Below are 17,036 nucleotides of genomic sequence, written 5' to 3'. Positions count from 1 at the left end.
TCCCTCCTTTCAGTTTATTCCTCTGAGTAACCTAGAGGCATTCCTTCTACCTTCCCAATCTGGGTTATTAAGAAAAGGAATGTTGCCCAAGCGTATTGAGGTCACCACCTTGGTATCTTCCTGGGACGGGAGGCTCTCGGGGAGAGCATAGCTGAAGGGCCCGCCTGTTATGTTCTTGACCTCTGATGTCAGTGACCACAGAAGGAGGGAGGGAGACAGTTTTTGTTTTTCAGCGTTTATATTTCTAAGGAAATTCACAACAAACCATAAGGACTGTCAGCAGGGCTTAGCACTTCAAGCCTTCTTGTAATAAGCACTGTCATGTTGGAAAATGAGGAGTCAGGAAATCCCCCTCTAGAGCATTCTCTCCCTTCGAAGACGCAGCTTACAGATCCACAGCGGCCTTGCTGCTCTTATTCAGTTCCCTGGTCTACCCTTCACCCCCTCCTTCAGCAAATGTCTCAGAACTGGAAAGGATCCGCTCCTTCGTGTATCTTGGTCTGTCCAGTCATTGCCTTTTTTGGTAGGTTTTCTCCCTGGGGCTTATGTGGGCAGCTGGACTCAGAGATAAGGTAGGGAGCGCTGTGAGCAGGAGACTGCTTCCTGGAGGAGAAGGGTTGGGAGAGATACACAGGGGCAGTCGGAGGAGATTGGACACAACGACTCCGAGTGCCCACAAGTTCTCCGCTCCGCCATTCTGTCCTTGGCCGTGGCTGGGAGCGGGGAGGACGTTTTCCTCTCTCCCGGAGACTCAGAGGATCTGTGATGTCCCCATTGGAATCTTTTGAGCCAAGAAGGTTAAGTCTTATGCACTGTTTCCCATTGCTGATGCCATTTTTCCACCTCATGCTCGTGAAGCTGAGAGGGAAAGAAGGAAGCTGCTGACTTCCAGAAGCTTTTTCCACTTTTTGCCTGGTCCAGGGTGGTCCTCATTCCATTCAGGCAGCTATTAACAAAAATACCATAGGGGGGCCTGGGTGGTTCAGTCGGTTAAGCGTCCCTTGTTTTTGGCTCAGGTCAGGATGTCATGGTTTGTGAGATCGAGCCCTGCATCAGGACTCTCTCTCTCTGCCCTTCCTCTGCTCATGCTAACTCTCTCCTTCTCCTCAAAATAAGTAAATAAACTTAAAATACCACAGGCTGCGTGGCTTGAGAACAAACATTTATTTCCCACAATTCTGGAGGCTGAAAAGTCCAAGATCAAGATACCAGCAAATTTTGCATCATAGTGGCTGTCTTTTTGCTATGACATGGCAGGAGGGGCCAGGGAGCTCTCTGGGACCTTTTATATTTTTTATCTCTTTAAAAAATTTTTAAAATATTTATTTTTTTTTTTAGAGAGAGAGAGATAGAATGCGAGACAGGGAGAGGCAGAGAGAGAGGGAGACACAGAATCTAAAGCAGGCTCCAGGCTCCGAGCTGTCAGCACAGAGTCTGACATGGGGCTCGAACTCACAAACCGCGAGATCATGACCCGAGCCCAAGTTGAACACTTAACCAACTAAGCCACCCAGGAGACCCGGGGACCTTTTTTCTAAGGGCACTAATCCCATCATGAGGGCTCCACCTCAAGACCTAATCGCCTCCCAAGGCCCCACCTCCTAATACCTTGAAGTTAGGGTTTAACATATGAATTCTGGGGGAGGGACATACAGACATTCAGTCTATAGCACTGTTGGTTTTCTGTTCCCCTCCATCTGGGGAAGATTGTCAGCCTATCAGACAAGGGCTGGGCATAAGAGGGAGAGAGACTTCAAGCATCAGGAGGAGTTTTAGGCTACAGAACCCTGATTTTTTGAGTATGGGTGGTTCCTTGTGGCCACATCCCTCCCCTGGAAATTCGGCTACTAGTCACCTGCGGGGGCTAAGGATGCAGAACATTACCTGCCGCATCCCCATCCTTCCCCATCCTGCATTCTGTTCCCTACCTGGGCATTCTCAGGTGTGACTCTTCCCAGGACCATCACTTCCACACTCCTCTTCCTCTGCCTCCATCCTCACCCTATACAGAGTTTAATACAAACTATCATTTTATGAAGATAATTACAGTCAGACAATCTAGTTAGCCTCTCATTTCTGCCATTCTTAGCTCTGTAACTTTGGGCAAGTTACTTAACTTCTCCAAGCCTTAGATTTCTTTCCTGTAAGATTGGGTTCCTTGTTTGTGAAGCCTCTGAGCCTCGGGTTTTTCACTTATAAAATAATACTAACAGTTCCAGCATGAGGGAACTGTAATCAGGAGAGTGGCAGTAACCCACGTAAAGTGCGTGTCACCGTGCGTGACATGCAGTGCATGCTCAGTAAATGTTAACACCAGTTTTTCTGGGATATTGGTGTGGGTTGTTCAGCTGACTTCTGGGAATGGTTGTGAGAGGGAGTGGGTAGGGATAGGGGTGAGGATTGAGGGCCTGAAGGCCTAAATATTGTGAAATAGGTCGCGGGAAGGGTTTTCCGGCTTTCTGGCCAGTCCTCCCAACCTGGCAGAGAGCCCTCATGGATTTGTGCCCACACAGTGCTGGCTAAGTCTGCTGGATGTCAGAGCAGGAAGGAGCCGAAAACACCGTGTCGCCTAACCCCCTCATCCAACAGGTGAGGAAACTGAGGCTCAAAGGGGTGAAATGACTTATCTGAGGTCATATGCTAGTGAGTGGTAGACCTAGGATTGAGCCTGTTTCCTGATTTTTTTCCAGTGTACCGTGCCCCCCACTCAGTACTCAAGTGTGGACACATACCCCCAGAGCTTCTGAGGGCCGTGGGATATACGCCAGGGTTTTTGAAAGGATGCTCAATGCCCTGTGTCCAGGGTGAGAGAAGATGCTTAAAGTGATAGGGTAGGCTCTGCTCAGTGCCTGGCATCATGGGATTTGCCCAAGCTTGTGGAGTTTATTTATAACTAACTTACCCAGGAACTATTTATAGAGCATGTCATAATAATAGCTACCTTTTATTGAGCACTGGTCCTAAGGCAGGCACTATACCATGTGTTTCATATGCATTGTCTTATTTATCTGCATAGCATTGTCTTATCTGCATAACATCACTGTGGGGGGGAGTATTATTATATTCATGTTATAGCTGAGGAAATGAGGCACGGAGAGCTTCCGTGACTCATAGGAACCAGCTAATAAGGGGCAGTGCTGAGATGTCGTGCCTGCCAGTCTACTCCTGTGCTCTGAGCCCTCACTCTGCTGTCTCCCTATCCTTCCTCTTCCCACCTTTGTGGTGACTTCTGGGCCAGGTGCTGGGAAGAGAGAGGAAACAGTCCCTGCCCTCAGGGATCGTACACCCTCGCCAGTGTCTTAACACAGTGGCTTCCAAATCGTTGGACTCTGACCTACAGAAAGATACACATTGCATATCATCATTTATTATATCTAACTCCCAATATATAAAAATATCAGAAACCAGTATTTGCTTTTACTATTTATAGACATCGATACTGGCTGTACTTTACTTGATAAATTGATGGTTGAGATCCTCTGCATTGAATTTTTGGGACCCACGTGTGGGTTGCATTTCTGTTTGAAAACTGCTGGTCTAACAGGCAGCCTACTCTACTGACCCTCTTTCTAGCTACCAATCCTTGAACCAGGTACTCACCCAACATTTCTGGTACCTCAGCTTCCCCCTTCTGTACAATGGGCTATCTTAGGAGGGACCACCCGAGTTCAGTTATGCTGGTTTAGCTCCAGAGTGCTGTGCAAACTCTAGGCTGTTGGGAGTTGGCAAAGCCTGCAGGAGGCAGAGAGCCACATAGCTCTGACCATGGTCTTTACCTTGGGCTCCTGTCTTCCAGGCACTCCCTCTGGGCTCAACCCGCTGTGACCTGAAAGAGAATCTGCTGAAGGATAACTGTGCCTTGGAGTCCATCGAGTTCCCCATCAGTGAGGCCCGCATCTTGGAGGCCAAGCCGCTCAGCGACAAGGGCTCTGGAGACAGCTCCCAGATTACTCAAGTCAGTCCCCAGAGGATTGCACTCCGGCTACGGCCAGGTAAGGGTGAGGTTCTTTGTGGGGAGGGATCCCGGACAGATGGGCACCGGGCACAAGGTGGTGGCCTGAACCTTGGGGACAAAGCTCACAATGGAAATGGGGTGGGAAGAGAAGATGTTGGGGGCTGGTATGGGCAGGAGAATGGAAGAAAATGAAAGGTATTGGGACTTGAAATCAGAAGATCTGAGTTTGAATCTTGACTGCCTCATGTATTAGCTATTTCACCTTGGGCAAGTTACTTAACTCTTTTAATATAGTAGGAGCTCGGAAAAAAATGTTTATTTCTTCTTTCCCCCAATGCTTGTTTTACCTAACTTATAGCTTTGCATTGAGGCTCCAATGATGAGAAAGTAATCTGTAGTTGTAAGCCCCCTTTCCAGGTAAGATTGGGGCAAGGGCATGGGGGCAGAGAAAATAGGGGCAGGAGACCTTGGGGGACAAGGATTAGGCTGAGACAGGCTTTTTGAAGCATTGATTTAGACTTTACAATTACATCAAGAAGACTTTTACCAAGTAACTTCATGCAAGGCATGTGGTATGGGTTTCAGAGGAGTGTCGGACATAGTTCCTGCCTTTTACAGAGTTGGGAGTGTTGTGACCGCCAAAACCTCTGTGACCCTTGGGACCTAGAGGGTTAGACAGATGCAGGGTAGATAATTTTAGGATGGAAAAAAATGAGGTTAAAAATAAGAGGATCGGGGTGCCTGGGTGGCTCAGTTGATTAAAGGTCCCACTCTTGAGTTTGGCACAGGTCATGATCTCACAGTTGTGGGATCAAGCCGTGTGTCTGGCTCAGTGTGAAGCACGGAGTCTGCTTGGGATTCTCTCTCTCCCTCTCTCTCTGCCCCTCCTCTGCTCATTCTCTCTAAATAAATAAATAAACAAATAAATAAATAAGAGGATCAAGAATTGTAAGAGGAATAGAATTATAAGAGGAGAGGAGACAGGACCAGGGCTTTCAGTTTGGGTTGATCAAGAAGTTATTCAATTCCAACTGTGTCCAAATCCACTTATTAAGTCTCAGAGGGGGAAAAGGAGAACAACAAGCATCCTCTTGCCTTCCAGATGATTCGAAGAATTTCTCCGTGCAAGTCCGGCAGGTGGAGGATTACCCTGTGGATATCTACTACTTGATGGACCTGTCTTACTCCATGATGGATGATCTGTTGAACATCCGGAACCTGGGCACCAAGCTGGCCTCCCAGATGCGCAAGCTCACCAGTAACTTGCGGATTGGTTTTGGGGCTTTTGTGGACAAGCCTGTGTCACCGTACATGTACATCTCCCCACCAGAGGCCATCAAAAACCCCTGCTATGAGTAAGTCTCTCCTCTAGAATCCAGGGCAGCCTCAGTCCTCTTTGTCTCAGGCAGTCCAAGTCCTGCTGTCTGTTTCTAGCTATGGGGCAGATTTGTTGGCTGCCATCTGGCCAAATCCTATCTCTTTTCTACCTTGGTCTTCCTGTCTGGTAAGTGAGCTAGCCTGTTGACCTGGAGCATTGTATCAACAGAGTTCAAGGTTGTTTGGAGTGTAGTAGCTGCCAAAACCTTTGTGACCTTTGGGAAGAAGAGTAGACAGGTGGGCATTTAGAAAGGGTGGAGAATTTCCAGAAAGAAGCTCATCAGCTTCTTGGTCTTGGTCACAAAGAAGGAGGACACAAGAGAAAATGAGAGGGAAATGAGATAAAAAGTAGAGAGAAATTTATGGATAAATAAATAGAGGAATTATATTTTCAGAAGGATTGATTCCATTGTCCTCTTCATCATCAAGGTTTTGAGTACTACCGAGTTAAAATGCAAGGGATTAAGTCCTGGCAGAATATAAAAAGAGTGGAAATGATATTTATCGAGCCCTCTAATAGTCTGCAGATTGATAATAATGTGCCTCTCTTGACACTGTGGCTTATAACTGAATGGCTTGCTTATTTAATTGGTGGTGGCTATGAAAATCCATGGAGTATAATAATTTAAAATGATGGTTACTGAGCCACACAATGTATGAATTTACCTTTTAGTTTTCAAAATTATATGATGTACCCTTTTAACTTTCTGTCTGGGTTGTAAGTTTCCCCAGTAAAGATGTCAGCCGTCAATTAAACCAACTATTGGTTGGTTTAGTCTAGTGCAGATCTATCAATTTGTTGATGGTTCATGGATATGAAGTCATTGATGAGCTTTTGCTTTATTTTGTCTCAATGTTACCTTAGAGAAGTGTTAAGTCTAAGGTGATGGATATAAGTGCTTTCATGAATGAACTCTTGTAAGCCTCACAATAACTCATGAGATATGACTTATCATGTCCCCATTTTTATAGGTTAGATAGAGAGAAGCTTGTCTATAGTCCCATAGCTAGTAAGTGGAAGAGCTGGGACTTGAACCCAAGCAGACTGGTTCTATAGCTCACTGTCTTATCTTGTAGGCTAGCTGGAGGCAAAGCCAATGTGATGTCTTGGATGATTTGAGGGATTTGGAGTCTGAATTGTGTGGTTAATTGTGGTTGTATAGAATTGACCTGGGCCCTGTGCTATCCATGTTCATCTCGCCCTCTCTCCCTCTTACTCCTCAGGCAGTCTTTTCCATCAGAGTTGCTGCTTAAATTATCTCTCTCTCTCCCCCAGGATAAGGAACGTCTGTTTGCCTATGTTTGGCTACAAACATGTGCTGACACTAACTGACCAGGTGACCCGCTTCAATGAGGAAGTGAAGAAGCAGAATGTGTCGCGGAACCGAGATGCCCCAGAGGGTGGCTTTGATGCCATCATGCAGGCTACAGTCTGTGATGTGAGTTTGGAGGGCATGGAGTGCCAGGTGTGGTTGGCATAGATTAAAATGGGGGAAGAAAGTGGTTCAACTGTGGGGGTGTCTGTGTGCAATAAGAGAGAGAAACAAAGAGTTTTGTATAGTGTGAGCAATACGTTTCTCCTGTTAGGCAAGCTTTGTTTGTATCATTCCCTGGCCAGAACTGACATTTTTCTGAACCTCAGTGATCCCAGATGTTTTCTGGGAAGATCATCTTCCCACCTTTTCTGGAAGGGTATCAGAGTCAAGGCTGGATTAACTTAACCTTAGCAAAGTGGGAAGGTGTTCGGTTGGGATTTCTCTAGCCCAGCTCACCTCTGTACCTGCAGGTGGCTTTCTAGATGGGCCATGTGATCATCACTGGCAAAGTTATATTTGGAGTTGAAGCAGGTGTCTTTCAGCTGCTTGAACTAATCAGCTGAGACTCTTTTCCTAAGAGAACAGAAACCCTCAAATTGGAAAAGCTCTGGCCCGTGTTCCAAGGACTGGGACCAAGGCCCCTCATCAAGATGACTTGTTTAGCCCTTCACACCTGGAAGTCCTTGAATCTTTGTTTTCTACCAATGATGTGGCTTAAGTCGCTTTCTCTCTTTTGCTTTTATTATTATTTTTTTAACAGGAGAAGATTGGCTGGAGGAATGATGCCTCCCACTTGCTGGTGTTTACCACTGATGCCAAGACCCATATTGCACTGGATGGAAGGCTGGCAGGCATCGTCCAGCCCAATGATGGGCAGTGCCACATGGGCAGTGACAACCATTATGCTGCCTCCACTACCATGGTGAGATTCTTGGCACCACCTATGGTCCCAATTCACTCTGGCCAACGCTGCCCTAATCCAGGCAGAGTCTGTATGAATACGGAAATGGCGGCACTTCCCCTGGGCAGGGTGTAGAGCTTGTTTTGGCTTGTCCTCCCACTGCCTCCCATACCAGCTGGACACCGTTATCCCCTGTACGGCCTGCACAGCCATCAGAAGTTGTCCTGGCTGTGGTCACTGTCGCCGCTACCTCTCCTGCCTCCAGCAGCAGCAGCATGGCATCCAGAGTGGACCCAGAGGACTTTTGCAGGTCTAGCCGGAAAGCGGGCCTTCCTGTCTACTGTGCACAGATTAGCCTCTTGTTAGAATACCATGCTCATTTGTGGTTATTGGAAGAAGGCAGAGGAAAAAGAGACAAAGATCATCTGAAGAATGGAGATCCATTCCTATGGGGAAAGGTTAAAGGGCCAAAAGAAAGAAGGTGAAAGGATGATTTAGCTAATACATAAGAAGACTTCTAAGTTGTTTTCTATGGCCTTAGTAGGTCAAATAACAGGAGAGGAGTTAAATGGCTGTAAGCCAGGAAGAAATGTAGGACCCTCAGAATACTGATATCCCGGGTATTGGGGGGGAGGTGTGAGCTCTACATTTCTTAAAGACAATATAACTACTCCTCGTGTAGCTAGCTTAATGGTAAACCTGGGTAAAGGCAGGAGCCCCCAAGCTGGGTGATCTCATGAGCTTCCTGCAAGGTTTAGGATCCCAGGGACACATTCACAGCTCCCAGCATCCCCACTGTGGCTCAAGTTCCTTGGTGTCAGCCACGTCCAAGTCGGGCAGAACCAGGCACTGGATGAGTCAGTAACCATTGACACCTAATCTATGCAAGACACCTTACCAGGGGCTGAGGGAGACAAAGAGACGAAGTAGGATCCTACCCTTTTTGGTTTAGTTGAGGAGATGTACTACCAATAACACACGGTGCATGACTGATTAGTGTGAAATGGGGTAGCTCAGTCAATATGAGCTTTCGGCATTCAAAGGAGGAAAGCTCATCATGAACTGGGATAGTCAAGGAAGGACTTGCAGAGAAGGTGAGACCTGAGCTGAGTCCTAAAGAAGGAGGTGGATTACTAGAAAGAAGGCCAGTCCATGGGGGAGAAAGGGTAGGCTAGCTCAGTGGTCAGTGGAAGAGGGAGAGAGGTGAATGCTGTGTGGACAGGAAGGCTGAGACCACGTTGGGGAGGATTGCGCACGCCAGGCCGAGGCACTTGTCAGTAGCTGAAAAACAAGAAGGAGCTTCAAAATGAGGCCTGACACATGCGGGATGGAGAGCCGAGGGTAGGAAGACTCGGAGTTCTGCCTTGCATCTCCCTCCTTCCTTTCTGCTGGACACCCACCAGCGCTTCTCTGACACTTCTTCGAGCCCCAACATCCCCTTGTGATGCCGCTCACTTTGTGTTGTATGTACCTGTCTTCAGCACTAGACTCCGAGCTCCTTGGCATCAGAGACCCTAATATATGTATCATTCATTACATGTTTGTTAAATGAGTTTGTGGGAGAAAAAATGAGGCCTGACAGCTCACTGGTATGAATGCATCAAAGTCTAGAAGTAAGAAAGAGATGCTTGGTTTCCCCTCTCTCTTCCTTCCTTCATTCCTTCCTCCCTCCCTCCTTCCCTCCCTTCCTTCCTTCCTTCCTCCCTTCCTTCCTTCCTTCCTTCCTTCCTTCCTTCCTTCCTTCCTTCCTTTCTCTGCTTATTTATTTATTTTAAAATTCTTATGTATTTTTGAGAGAGAGCATGAGCATGAGCGGGGGAGGGGCAGAGAGAGAGGGAGACAGAGGATCAGAAGTGGGCTCCGTGCCAACAGCAGTAAGCTCAATATGGGGCTCGAACTCCCAAACCATGAGATCATGACCCCCTCAACTGACTGAACCACCCAGGTGCTCCTTAATGTTTTATTTATTTTGAGAGAGAGAGAGAATGAACATGAGGGGAAGGGCAGAGAGAGAGGGAGAGAGAGAGAATCAGAGCCCAACGTGGAGATTGATCTCATGAACTGTGAGATCATGACCTAAGCCAAAATCAAGAGTCAGATGCTCAACCAAATGAGCCACCCAGGCTCTCTGAGATGCTTGGTTTTGACACCGCCAGCCTCTGCCTCTTCATCCGTCCCTGGAGTTCACAGCTGGGTTTGTGTTGCTACTTAATCCATTGCCTCACATTGCTCATGGTGTGAAAAGATTTAAGCACCACCACTGTCTGGGCCATGGCCCAAATCAGCCAAGTTCCAAGGTGTAGAATCCAGGTGAATTCTTAACTGACCTTCACATCTTCCCTTTTTACAGGATTATCCCTCTCTGGGGCTGATGACCGAGAAGCTATCCCAGAAAAACATCAATTTGATCTTTGCAGTAACGAGAAATGTAGTCAATCTCTACAAGGTGATGATGCCTTCAGGGATTTCTGGAGTGGGGTCTGCGGTGGGCGGACCTGGTTCTGGGAACCCATGCACACTAGCACGAGCCATGCTCCCCAACTAGGAAAGCCACTCCTCCAGCCTGTTCCCAGGAGTGAATGGTTCCTTTCTATGGTCTCCTCCAACCTTGAACCTCACAGGCTGGGTGTGTTGATGTCTGTGGTGCTGAAGGGGAGTAATTCAGTGGGGGTGAGGGTTGTTAGAAGGTCTTTATAATTTTGCTCAGGGCTGAAAAACTGCTGGATTTGTTCCTGGCAGTGACAAGTAAAATATCCCATCCTTCCCTCAATCTTCATTTCAAGACCCTCAATCTGATTTAGGGTGGGCTTTTGGAGAGCACCCTCTTCATTCAGTCAGCCTTGCACATCTTTGTCTTACTTTCTAGAACTACAGTGAGCTCATCCCGGGCACGACCGTGGGGATTCTGTCTACTGATTCCAGCAATGTCCTTCAGCTCATTGTTGATGCTTATGGGGTAAGTGTCTTGTGCTGGGGATGAGCCCGCTGAGAGGCCACCTCACTTGGCATTTCCCAGGGGGGACCTCAGATTTGGGAGTCGAGGATCCTAGTCCACCATGCTGCCTTCACTACCTTCCTCTTATTCTTCTAGAGGCTGGCTGATGGCCAGCACTGGGAGGAGTGCAGCCTTCTGAGAGAGAAATGGCTCAGAAAGAAATTCAGGGGAGTGTTAGGAGCAGTGGGTGGAAGAGCTCAGAGAAGGTGGAAGGGAAAGAGAGGATGGGGGTGGTGATGAGGAAGGACAGGTGATGGGCAGGGTGTCAACAATAATGAGAAGAGGGAGCTGAGCCAAGGGGAAGGCGAGGTTGGTTAAAAATTAGGTAAAAAAGGCTACTATCCAAGGTGCCCAGTACTAGCCCTCCCTTATTGCACATTTTTCTCCGAGGCTTGCAGGAGGGTGTAGCTGGTTTAGATTTTACCCAGACTCATCTAGACGCCAGTGGGGACAGAAAGAGAGAGAGAGAGGAGCAGGTCTTGGGCAGGAAATATTGTAAGAAATAGGCTCCTAAGAGTGCTCTCCTCTGGCAGCTTCTAGGCAAACCGCAACATCCAGTACTGCCAGGGTGAGTCCGGGGCCACCTGAGAGATTTTACTGGGGATGGAACTCGCTCCTATCTACTTTCTCTCAGCTCATCTCCTTACTTCCTTTTGTCCCCTTTCTGCTCAGAAAATCCGCTCTAAGGTAGAGCTGGAAGTGCGCGACCTCCCCGAGGAGCTGTCTCTATCCTTCAACGCCACCTGTCTCAACAATGAGGTCATCCCAGGTCTCAAGTCTTGTGTCGGACTCAAGATTGGAGACACGGTGAGGTGGGCTGGGCTGGGCAGGGGCTGAGGCCGCAGCTCTGACCCTGGCCTGGGCCCCCGGGCATCTGTGGGCGTCCCTCCCCTTCCTTCCCTGTACCTTCTTCCTGAAGGTTATTACAAGTTTGAGATAATGGAGCTGCCAGCCTTTTCCTCTGAGGCTCCTGTGTCTAAACTTCTCTGCTGAGTGGAGACTTTGTTTAAAACTTGCATTTAGCTTACCTTACCAGTTTGTTTACTGCAAATGAAAATATTTCTTACCTTCGGCCCCTAACCTGTCTCCAGCCTCCCCTAGGGTAATACCTGTCTCTCCTCTACAGTGTAAAATGGCAGTGTCATCTATGGGTAGTTGCTGAGCGCTGACTTTGCGTCCGGCATCATTCTAGCCGCTGGAGGTTCAACAGCAATGGAACAGGCAAAAATACCAAATACCAACTCTCATTGACTTCCAAGCACAAATGTTCATTGTGCCCCTCCAGTCCCCCTGTGGCCTCTATGGCTTTCTTTCCTAGGTGGTTCTCGTCTGCTTCTGCCGAAGGGGAAGGGGTTGGTGAAGAGGGAGGGAAGCAGAAAAGGGGACAGCTATATCTCTATCATCTGTATCACCTGTATCTCCATCATCTGTATCTCTATCATCTCTATATCTATTTCTATGCAACTGTACATCTGTCTATATTCTAGAACACGTGCACATATCCTATCTAAGAAATGTTGGCCAGAAAGGTGTTTGACTGCACAAGTGATGATGTATTATGTGGAAATTAAATAGTAGATCCTGAGCCTGTGGTTGGTCACTGTGTGGCATCGAGTGGTGCCAGATAGTGTCTCGTGTGTCTTACTGACCTTGTGTATAATCAATCCAGCTAGCTCATTTGGCCGGAGCTGAATTTTTATAAGATCATAGGTTCTGTTCTGCTTGAGCTGGCTTATTTCACAGGTGGAATTACACACACACACACACACACACACACATATACTCAGGGGCACCTGGGTGGCTTGGGTGGCTCGGTTGAGTGTCCAACTTCCTCAGGTCATGATCTTGTGACTTCGAGCCCCACATCAGGCTCACTGCTGTCAGCCTGTCAGCAAAGAGCCTGCTTCAGGTCCTCCGTCCTCCTCTCTCTGCCCCTCCCCCACTCGTAGTCTTCCCCCAAATAAATATATATTAAGAAAAAACAAAGCGAAAAACCCCCAGCGTCTCTCATGACTGTAAATTATGTCTGTGCACCCAGCCAGATATAACTGGACAACTGTCCCCAGGCTTTTCTTTTGAGTTTTTTAGATGTTTGTTTCTTCTTGAGAGAGAGGGTTTCAGAGCATAAGCAGGAGAAGGGCAGAGCGAGAGGGAGACACAGAATCTGAAGCTCTGTGCTGTCAGCGTCGAGCCCGACGCGGGGCTCGAATCCACAAACTGTGAGATCATGACCTGAGCTGAAGTCAGACATTCAACCTACTGAGCCTCCTCCCACCCCTACCCCGCAGGCTTTTCGTTTTACTTTGCAGATCCTGATCATTTGGAGGCTGAGGAACTCCAGGTTGCTGGGGGATAAGAGACACCCAGTTCGTACTTTCCCTGGCAAAGCTGGGCAGGGCTGGGCAGGGCTTCTTTCCCTCCAGGGCTGGAGTGATAACAGGCTTGAATGCCATCTTACTTTCCACCCAGGTGAGCTTCAGCGTTGAGGCCAAGGTGCGAGGCTGCCCGCAGGAGAGGGAGAAGTCCTTCACCATCAAGCCTGTAGGCTTCAAAGACAGCCTCACCATCCAGGTCACCTTCGACTGTCAGTGCGCCTGCCAGGCCCGTGCTGAGCCTTACAGCCTCCGCTGCAACAACGGCAACGGGACCTTGGAGTGTGGGGTGTGCCGCTGCGCGCCCGGCTGGCTGGGGGCCCAGTGCGCGTGCTCCGAAGAGGACTACCGTCCGTCGCAGCAGGACCAGTGCAGCCCCCGGGAGGGCCAGCCCGTCTGCAGCCAGCGGGGCGAGTGCCTGTGTGGCCAGTGCGTCTGCCACAACAGCGACTTTGGCAAGATCTCGGGCAAGTACTGCGAGTGTGACGACTTCTCCTGCGTCCGCTACAAGGGGGAGATGTGCTCGGGTGAGTAAAACCGCACAGCCTCCCGCCCCTGCACCCACTCACGCTCCCACATCCGCGGCCTCTGGAAACTTAGGCCGGGGCTTAAGGCCGGGCAGGCAGAGCTGAGTGGGATGGTCGCACAGCTCCAGTGGCAGAAAACAGGAAGGAGGTTCTCTGTAATTCCCCTCTGCGGCCCGCGTCCTTGCCCTTGGGGTACACAGAGCGGAAGTGAGCCTCTGCTCTCCTAGAAGAGCCGGGGAAGGGATGGGGGAGCTTGGAGGTGAAGACCGCTGTTTTCTTTCCTCCCACCCATCATTCTGCTAATACTTTAAGTCACTGGTTCTTAATGATCGTGTCGAGGACATGGACCAACTCCCTTTTTAGGTAGAAAAACGAATTTCTGGCTGACTGTAATTAGACTTTTAGTAGTTACAGATTCAGAAGATGACATGATATCAGAATATACAGTAAAGTTAGTAGTAACTATTTTACATGAATTTGTCATTTCATCACAAGACTTGGAAAACAGTGAAAAAGCAAGGCAATGATCACGTTTAACCAGCCGTTATGCTCGGAACAATGACTGGAAAGTCCTAAGCTCTTATCAAATGTTGGCTCGATTTTGTTATCACTGTTGGCTCGGCTGTCACTTTTTGGATTCTAGATTTGTGCTATCAAATAGAGTAGCCACATGTGGCTATTTATATGTAAATTAATCAAATTGAATTAAAACTTATTTAAAATTTAAATAAATTGAAGTTAAATGAAAAACCAAGGGCGCCTGGGTGGCTCAGCAGGTTAAGCCTCTGACTCTGTGCTGACTGCGCAGAGCCCGCTTGGGGTTCGCTCTCTCTGCCCCTCCCCCACTGGATTTTTTTTTTTTCTCTTTCTCTCTCAAAATAAATAAACTTAAAGACTCGTGGCTGGCATGCCAGACAGCACAGAAATTGGAAAGGATTGCCACGGAGAGGCCGAGCCTGTAAACTTGGGATTATGATTTTGACTCCTTCTACCTGCAGGATACTGAGTTTTTGTCCTTCTCATTACAAAACTCAGTGGAGTCTTGAGGCCCTCCAAAAATCTCAAGCTGGTCTTTCCTTGCCCTAAAAACCGCTCCCCGGCTACTTCCCCTGCTCGACCAAGTGACACCACTCGCAGACACAGCTCGGCAGCCGGAATAGTGGGGGTACTAGGGGTAGGATTTTGCTGAATTATGATCACTGAGGCTTGATCCTTCTTGGGACAGAGAAGTCGGAAGACATTTGCAAATTGTTTAGGGTTGGTGGATGGGTGTATTGTGTGGTTAATTAACAGATTATAATTGGCTTCTATGGTGATCAAATTTATGGCCCAGATTGGCTTCCTTTGCATTGGGGCTTAGAGGAGCTGAACTAATCCACCCAGATGTTCACTTGAACATCTGTCTTTAAGAAAGCTTGATTAGAAAGGGGTGCCTTGGCAGCTCAGATGGTTAAGTGCCTGATTCTTGATTTTGCCTCAGGATTTGTGAGTTCAAGCCCCATGTTGGGCTCTGTGCTGACACTGTGGAGCCTGCTTGGGATTCTCTCTCTCTCTCTCTCTCTCTCTCTCTCTCTCTCTGCCCCTCTCTTTCTCTTTCAAATAAATACTTTAAAAAATATTTTAAAAAAGAAAACTTGATTAGAAAGGTAAATCTATGTCATTCTTTTTTTAAAAATTTAAAAAATATTTTTAATGTGTATTTATTCTTGAGAGATAGAAACAGAGCACGAGAGGCGGAGGGTCAGAGAGAGAGGGAGACACAGAATCCCAAGCAGGCTTCAGGCTCTGAGCTGTCAGCACAGAGCCCAACATGGGGCTTGAACCCACGAAACATGAGATCATGACCTGAGCTGAAATTGGAGGCTTAACTGACTGAGCCACCCGGGCACCCCATAAATCGATGTCATTCTAAGGCATGCCCAAGTCACATAAAAATGGCTTCTTTTTATCATCCACAACATTGCTTCCTTTGCTCATGCCAACAAAATTTGAGAGAGATTGGAGAAAATTGGTATCAGGGCATTAGGGGAGAAAGAGAGAGATCAGGTCCACATACATATACATCCACCAACAGCAGTTTGAATTAGGGGGTGAGGCAGGAATTTCAGCCCATTTTACTACTGAGTAGTATTGACATCATATTCAGAGTACCAAAGGGAACGGGTAAGTTTGATGTCGGAGACCATGGGGAGAAGGTTAGGGCTGAGGGGCAGAGGGTTGTCCCACGCGAGGTCTTGAGGGCACTGGGGACAGAGAGAGGGCCACTCCTCCAAGCCTCATGGTTCCTGGTCTGGCATGAGGTAGGGTGGGAGGGACCTCAGGCAGAGTGTGTTTCCTTGAGCTGCTGGCCCCACCAGTGCCACAGACCAAAGCTGCCGGGTGCAGCAGCCTGCTTCCTGCCTCTCACCGGTGCGGGAAGGCTGGTCAGCAACGTGCTCCACCCACTTCACCTGGGAACCCCAGGCAGCCTCCCAGAGATCTCCCTCCCCACTGCCAGCCCGGGTGTTGTGTGCCTACTGGCTTCGGGTCTGGATCCTGCGGTGTCACCGTCACACTCTCCAGTGACGGGTGCTCAGGGACACACTTATCAAGTGCCTGTTCTGTGCCAGGCACTCAGTCCGTTTGGGTGAACAGGGGGCATGCGTGATTCCTGACCATTCAGTTGGTAGACCAGTTCTCCATTATCTCTCCCCTGGGCCACTGGCCTGTGGTCTGTTCTTTGGTTCAGGCAGTGGTCGACAGGGGGCCGTGCTATGACTTGGCTGTTTCCCCAGCCTCTGGCCTTCCCCCTCCCCGTGGAGGCATGGCCTTTTGTGGTTATCTATTATCAGCACCACCGTCTGAAACATCAGGGTGTGCATCCTGGTCCCCAAGGGACTCCCCCACCCACCACATCCGTGAGCGTAGATTGATCAGACACCCCTGAGTCAGGTTCTGTGCTGCAGTGTCTTGGAACAGGGAGGCCTGCATAAGACAGGCTTGCCCTTAATTAACTTACCTAAGGATAACTCACAACGTGATGCAGAACCTGCCAGATCTCAGAAGTGAGGTGTCCTTGGGGCACCTGGGTGGCTCAGTTGGTTAAGCATCCTTCTTTGGCTCCGGTCGTGATCTCGTGGTTCGTGAGGTTGAGCCCCGTGTCGGGCTCTGTGCTGATGGCTCTGAGCCTGAAGCCTGCTTTGGATTCTGTGTCTCCCTCTCTCTCTGTCCCTCCCCAACTTGCACTCTGTCTTTCCGTTTCTCCAAAATAAATAAGACATTTTTAAAAAATTAAAAAAAGAAGTGAGTTGTCCTTGGGGAATATTATAGGAGTCTCCTGGAGAGAGACTCAGTGTGGACAGAGAAGACCCGGGTGGCTTCAAGGAGGAAGTGGGATGTCAGACAAAGGGCTGGCTCATAAGGCAGAGGAGTGGAGCTGAGCACCAGCGCAGGGAGTCACGCTGTATAGGGAGAGGTCATTCCCTCTGACCTAAAATACCTGCTCCTTCCATACCCCTCCCCTTCCCTCATCTCCACCCCTCCCCTACTGCCTTCTTTTCTATTTCCCTTCTCTTTCTTACACTTTCTCTTCATTTCTCACCCTCCTCTTCTGC

At 48.6% G+C, this 17,036-nt stretch overlaps 1 protein-coding gene across 2 annotated transcripts in view; it reads left to right on the top strand.

Moving 5' to 3' along the window:
• Positions 1 to 17,036, top strand: part of ITGB3 (integrin subunit beta 3) — a 53,438-nt gene that overhangs the window by 22,256 nt on the left and 14,146 nt on the right. The window contains exons 2-10 of one of the 2 annotated variants that reach the window (XM_039250667.1): positions 2,514 to 2,589; positions 3,797 to 3,992; positions 5,058 to 5,310; positions 6,609 to 6,771; positions 7,409 to 7,570; positions 9,900 to 9,995; positions 10,416 to 10,505; positions 11,217 to 11,351; positions 13,014 to 13,443. In XM_039250667.1, the coding sequence (XP_039106598.1) occupies positions 2,533 to 2,589; positions 3,797 to 3,992; positions 5,058 to 5,310; positions 6,609 to 6,771; positions 7,409 to 7,570; positions 9,900 to 9,995; positions 10,416 to 10,505; positions 11,217 to 11,351; positions 13,014 to 13,443 (1,582 nt within the window). In that variant the 5' untranslated portion in view covers positions 2,514 to 2,532. The remainder of the gene's footprint in view (positions 1 to 2,513; positions 2,590 to 3,796; positions 3,993 to 5,057; positions 5,311 to 6,608; positions 6,772 to 7,408; positions 7,571 to 9,899; positions 9,996 to 10,415; positions 10,506 to 11,216; positions 11,352 to 13,013; positions 13,444 to 17,036) is intronic. The other variant, XM_039250665.1, reaches the window with a different exon arrangement.

This window comes from Hyaena hyaena, unplaced genomic scaffold, assembly GCF_003009895.1.
Source record: "Hyaena hyaena isolate Hyena2069 unplaced genomic scaffold, ASM300989v1 scaffold_378, whole genome shotgun sequence".
Classification (NCBI taxonomy): domain Eukaryota; kingdom Metazoa; phylum Chordata; class Mammalia; order Carnivora; family Hyaenidae; genus Hyaena; species Hyaena hyaena.
The sequence above is the reverse complement of the archived record's forward strand: the minus strand, read 5'-3'. Positions and strand labels throughout refer to the sequence as shown.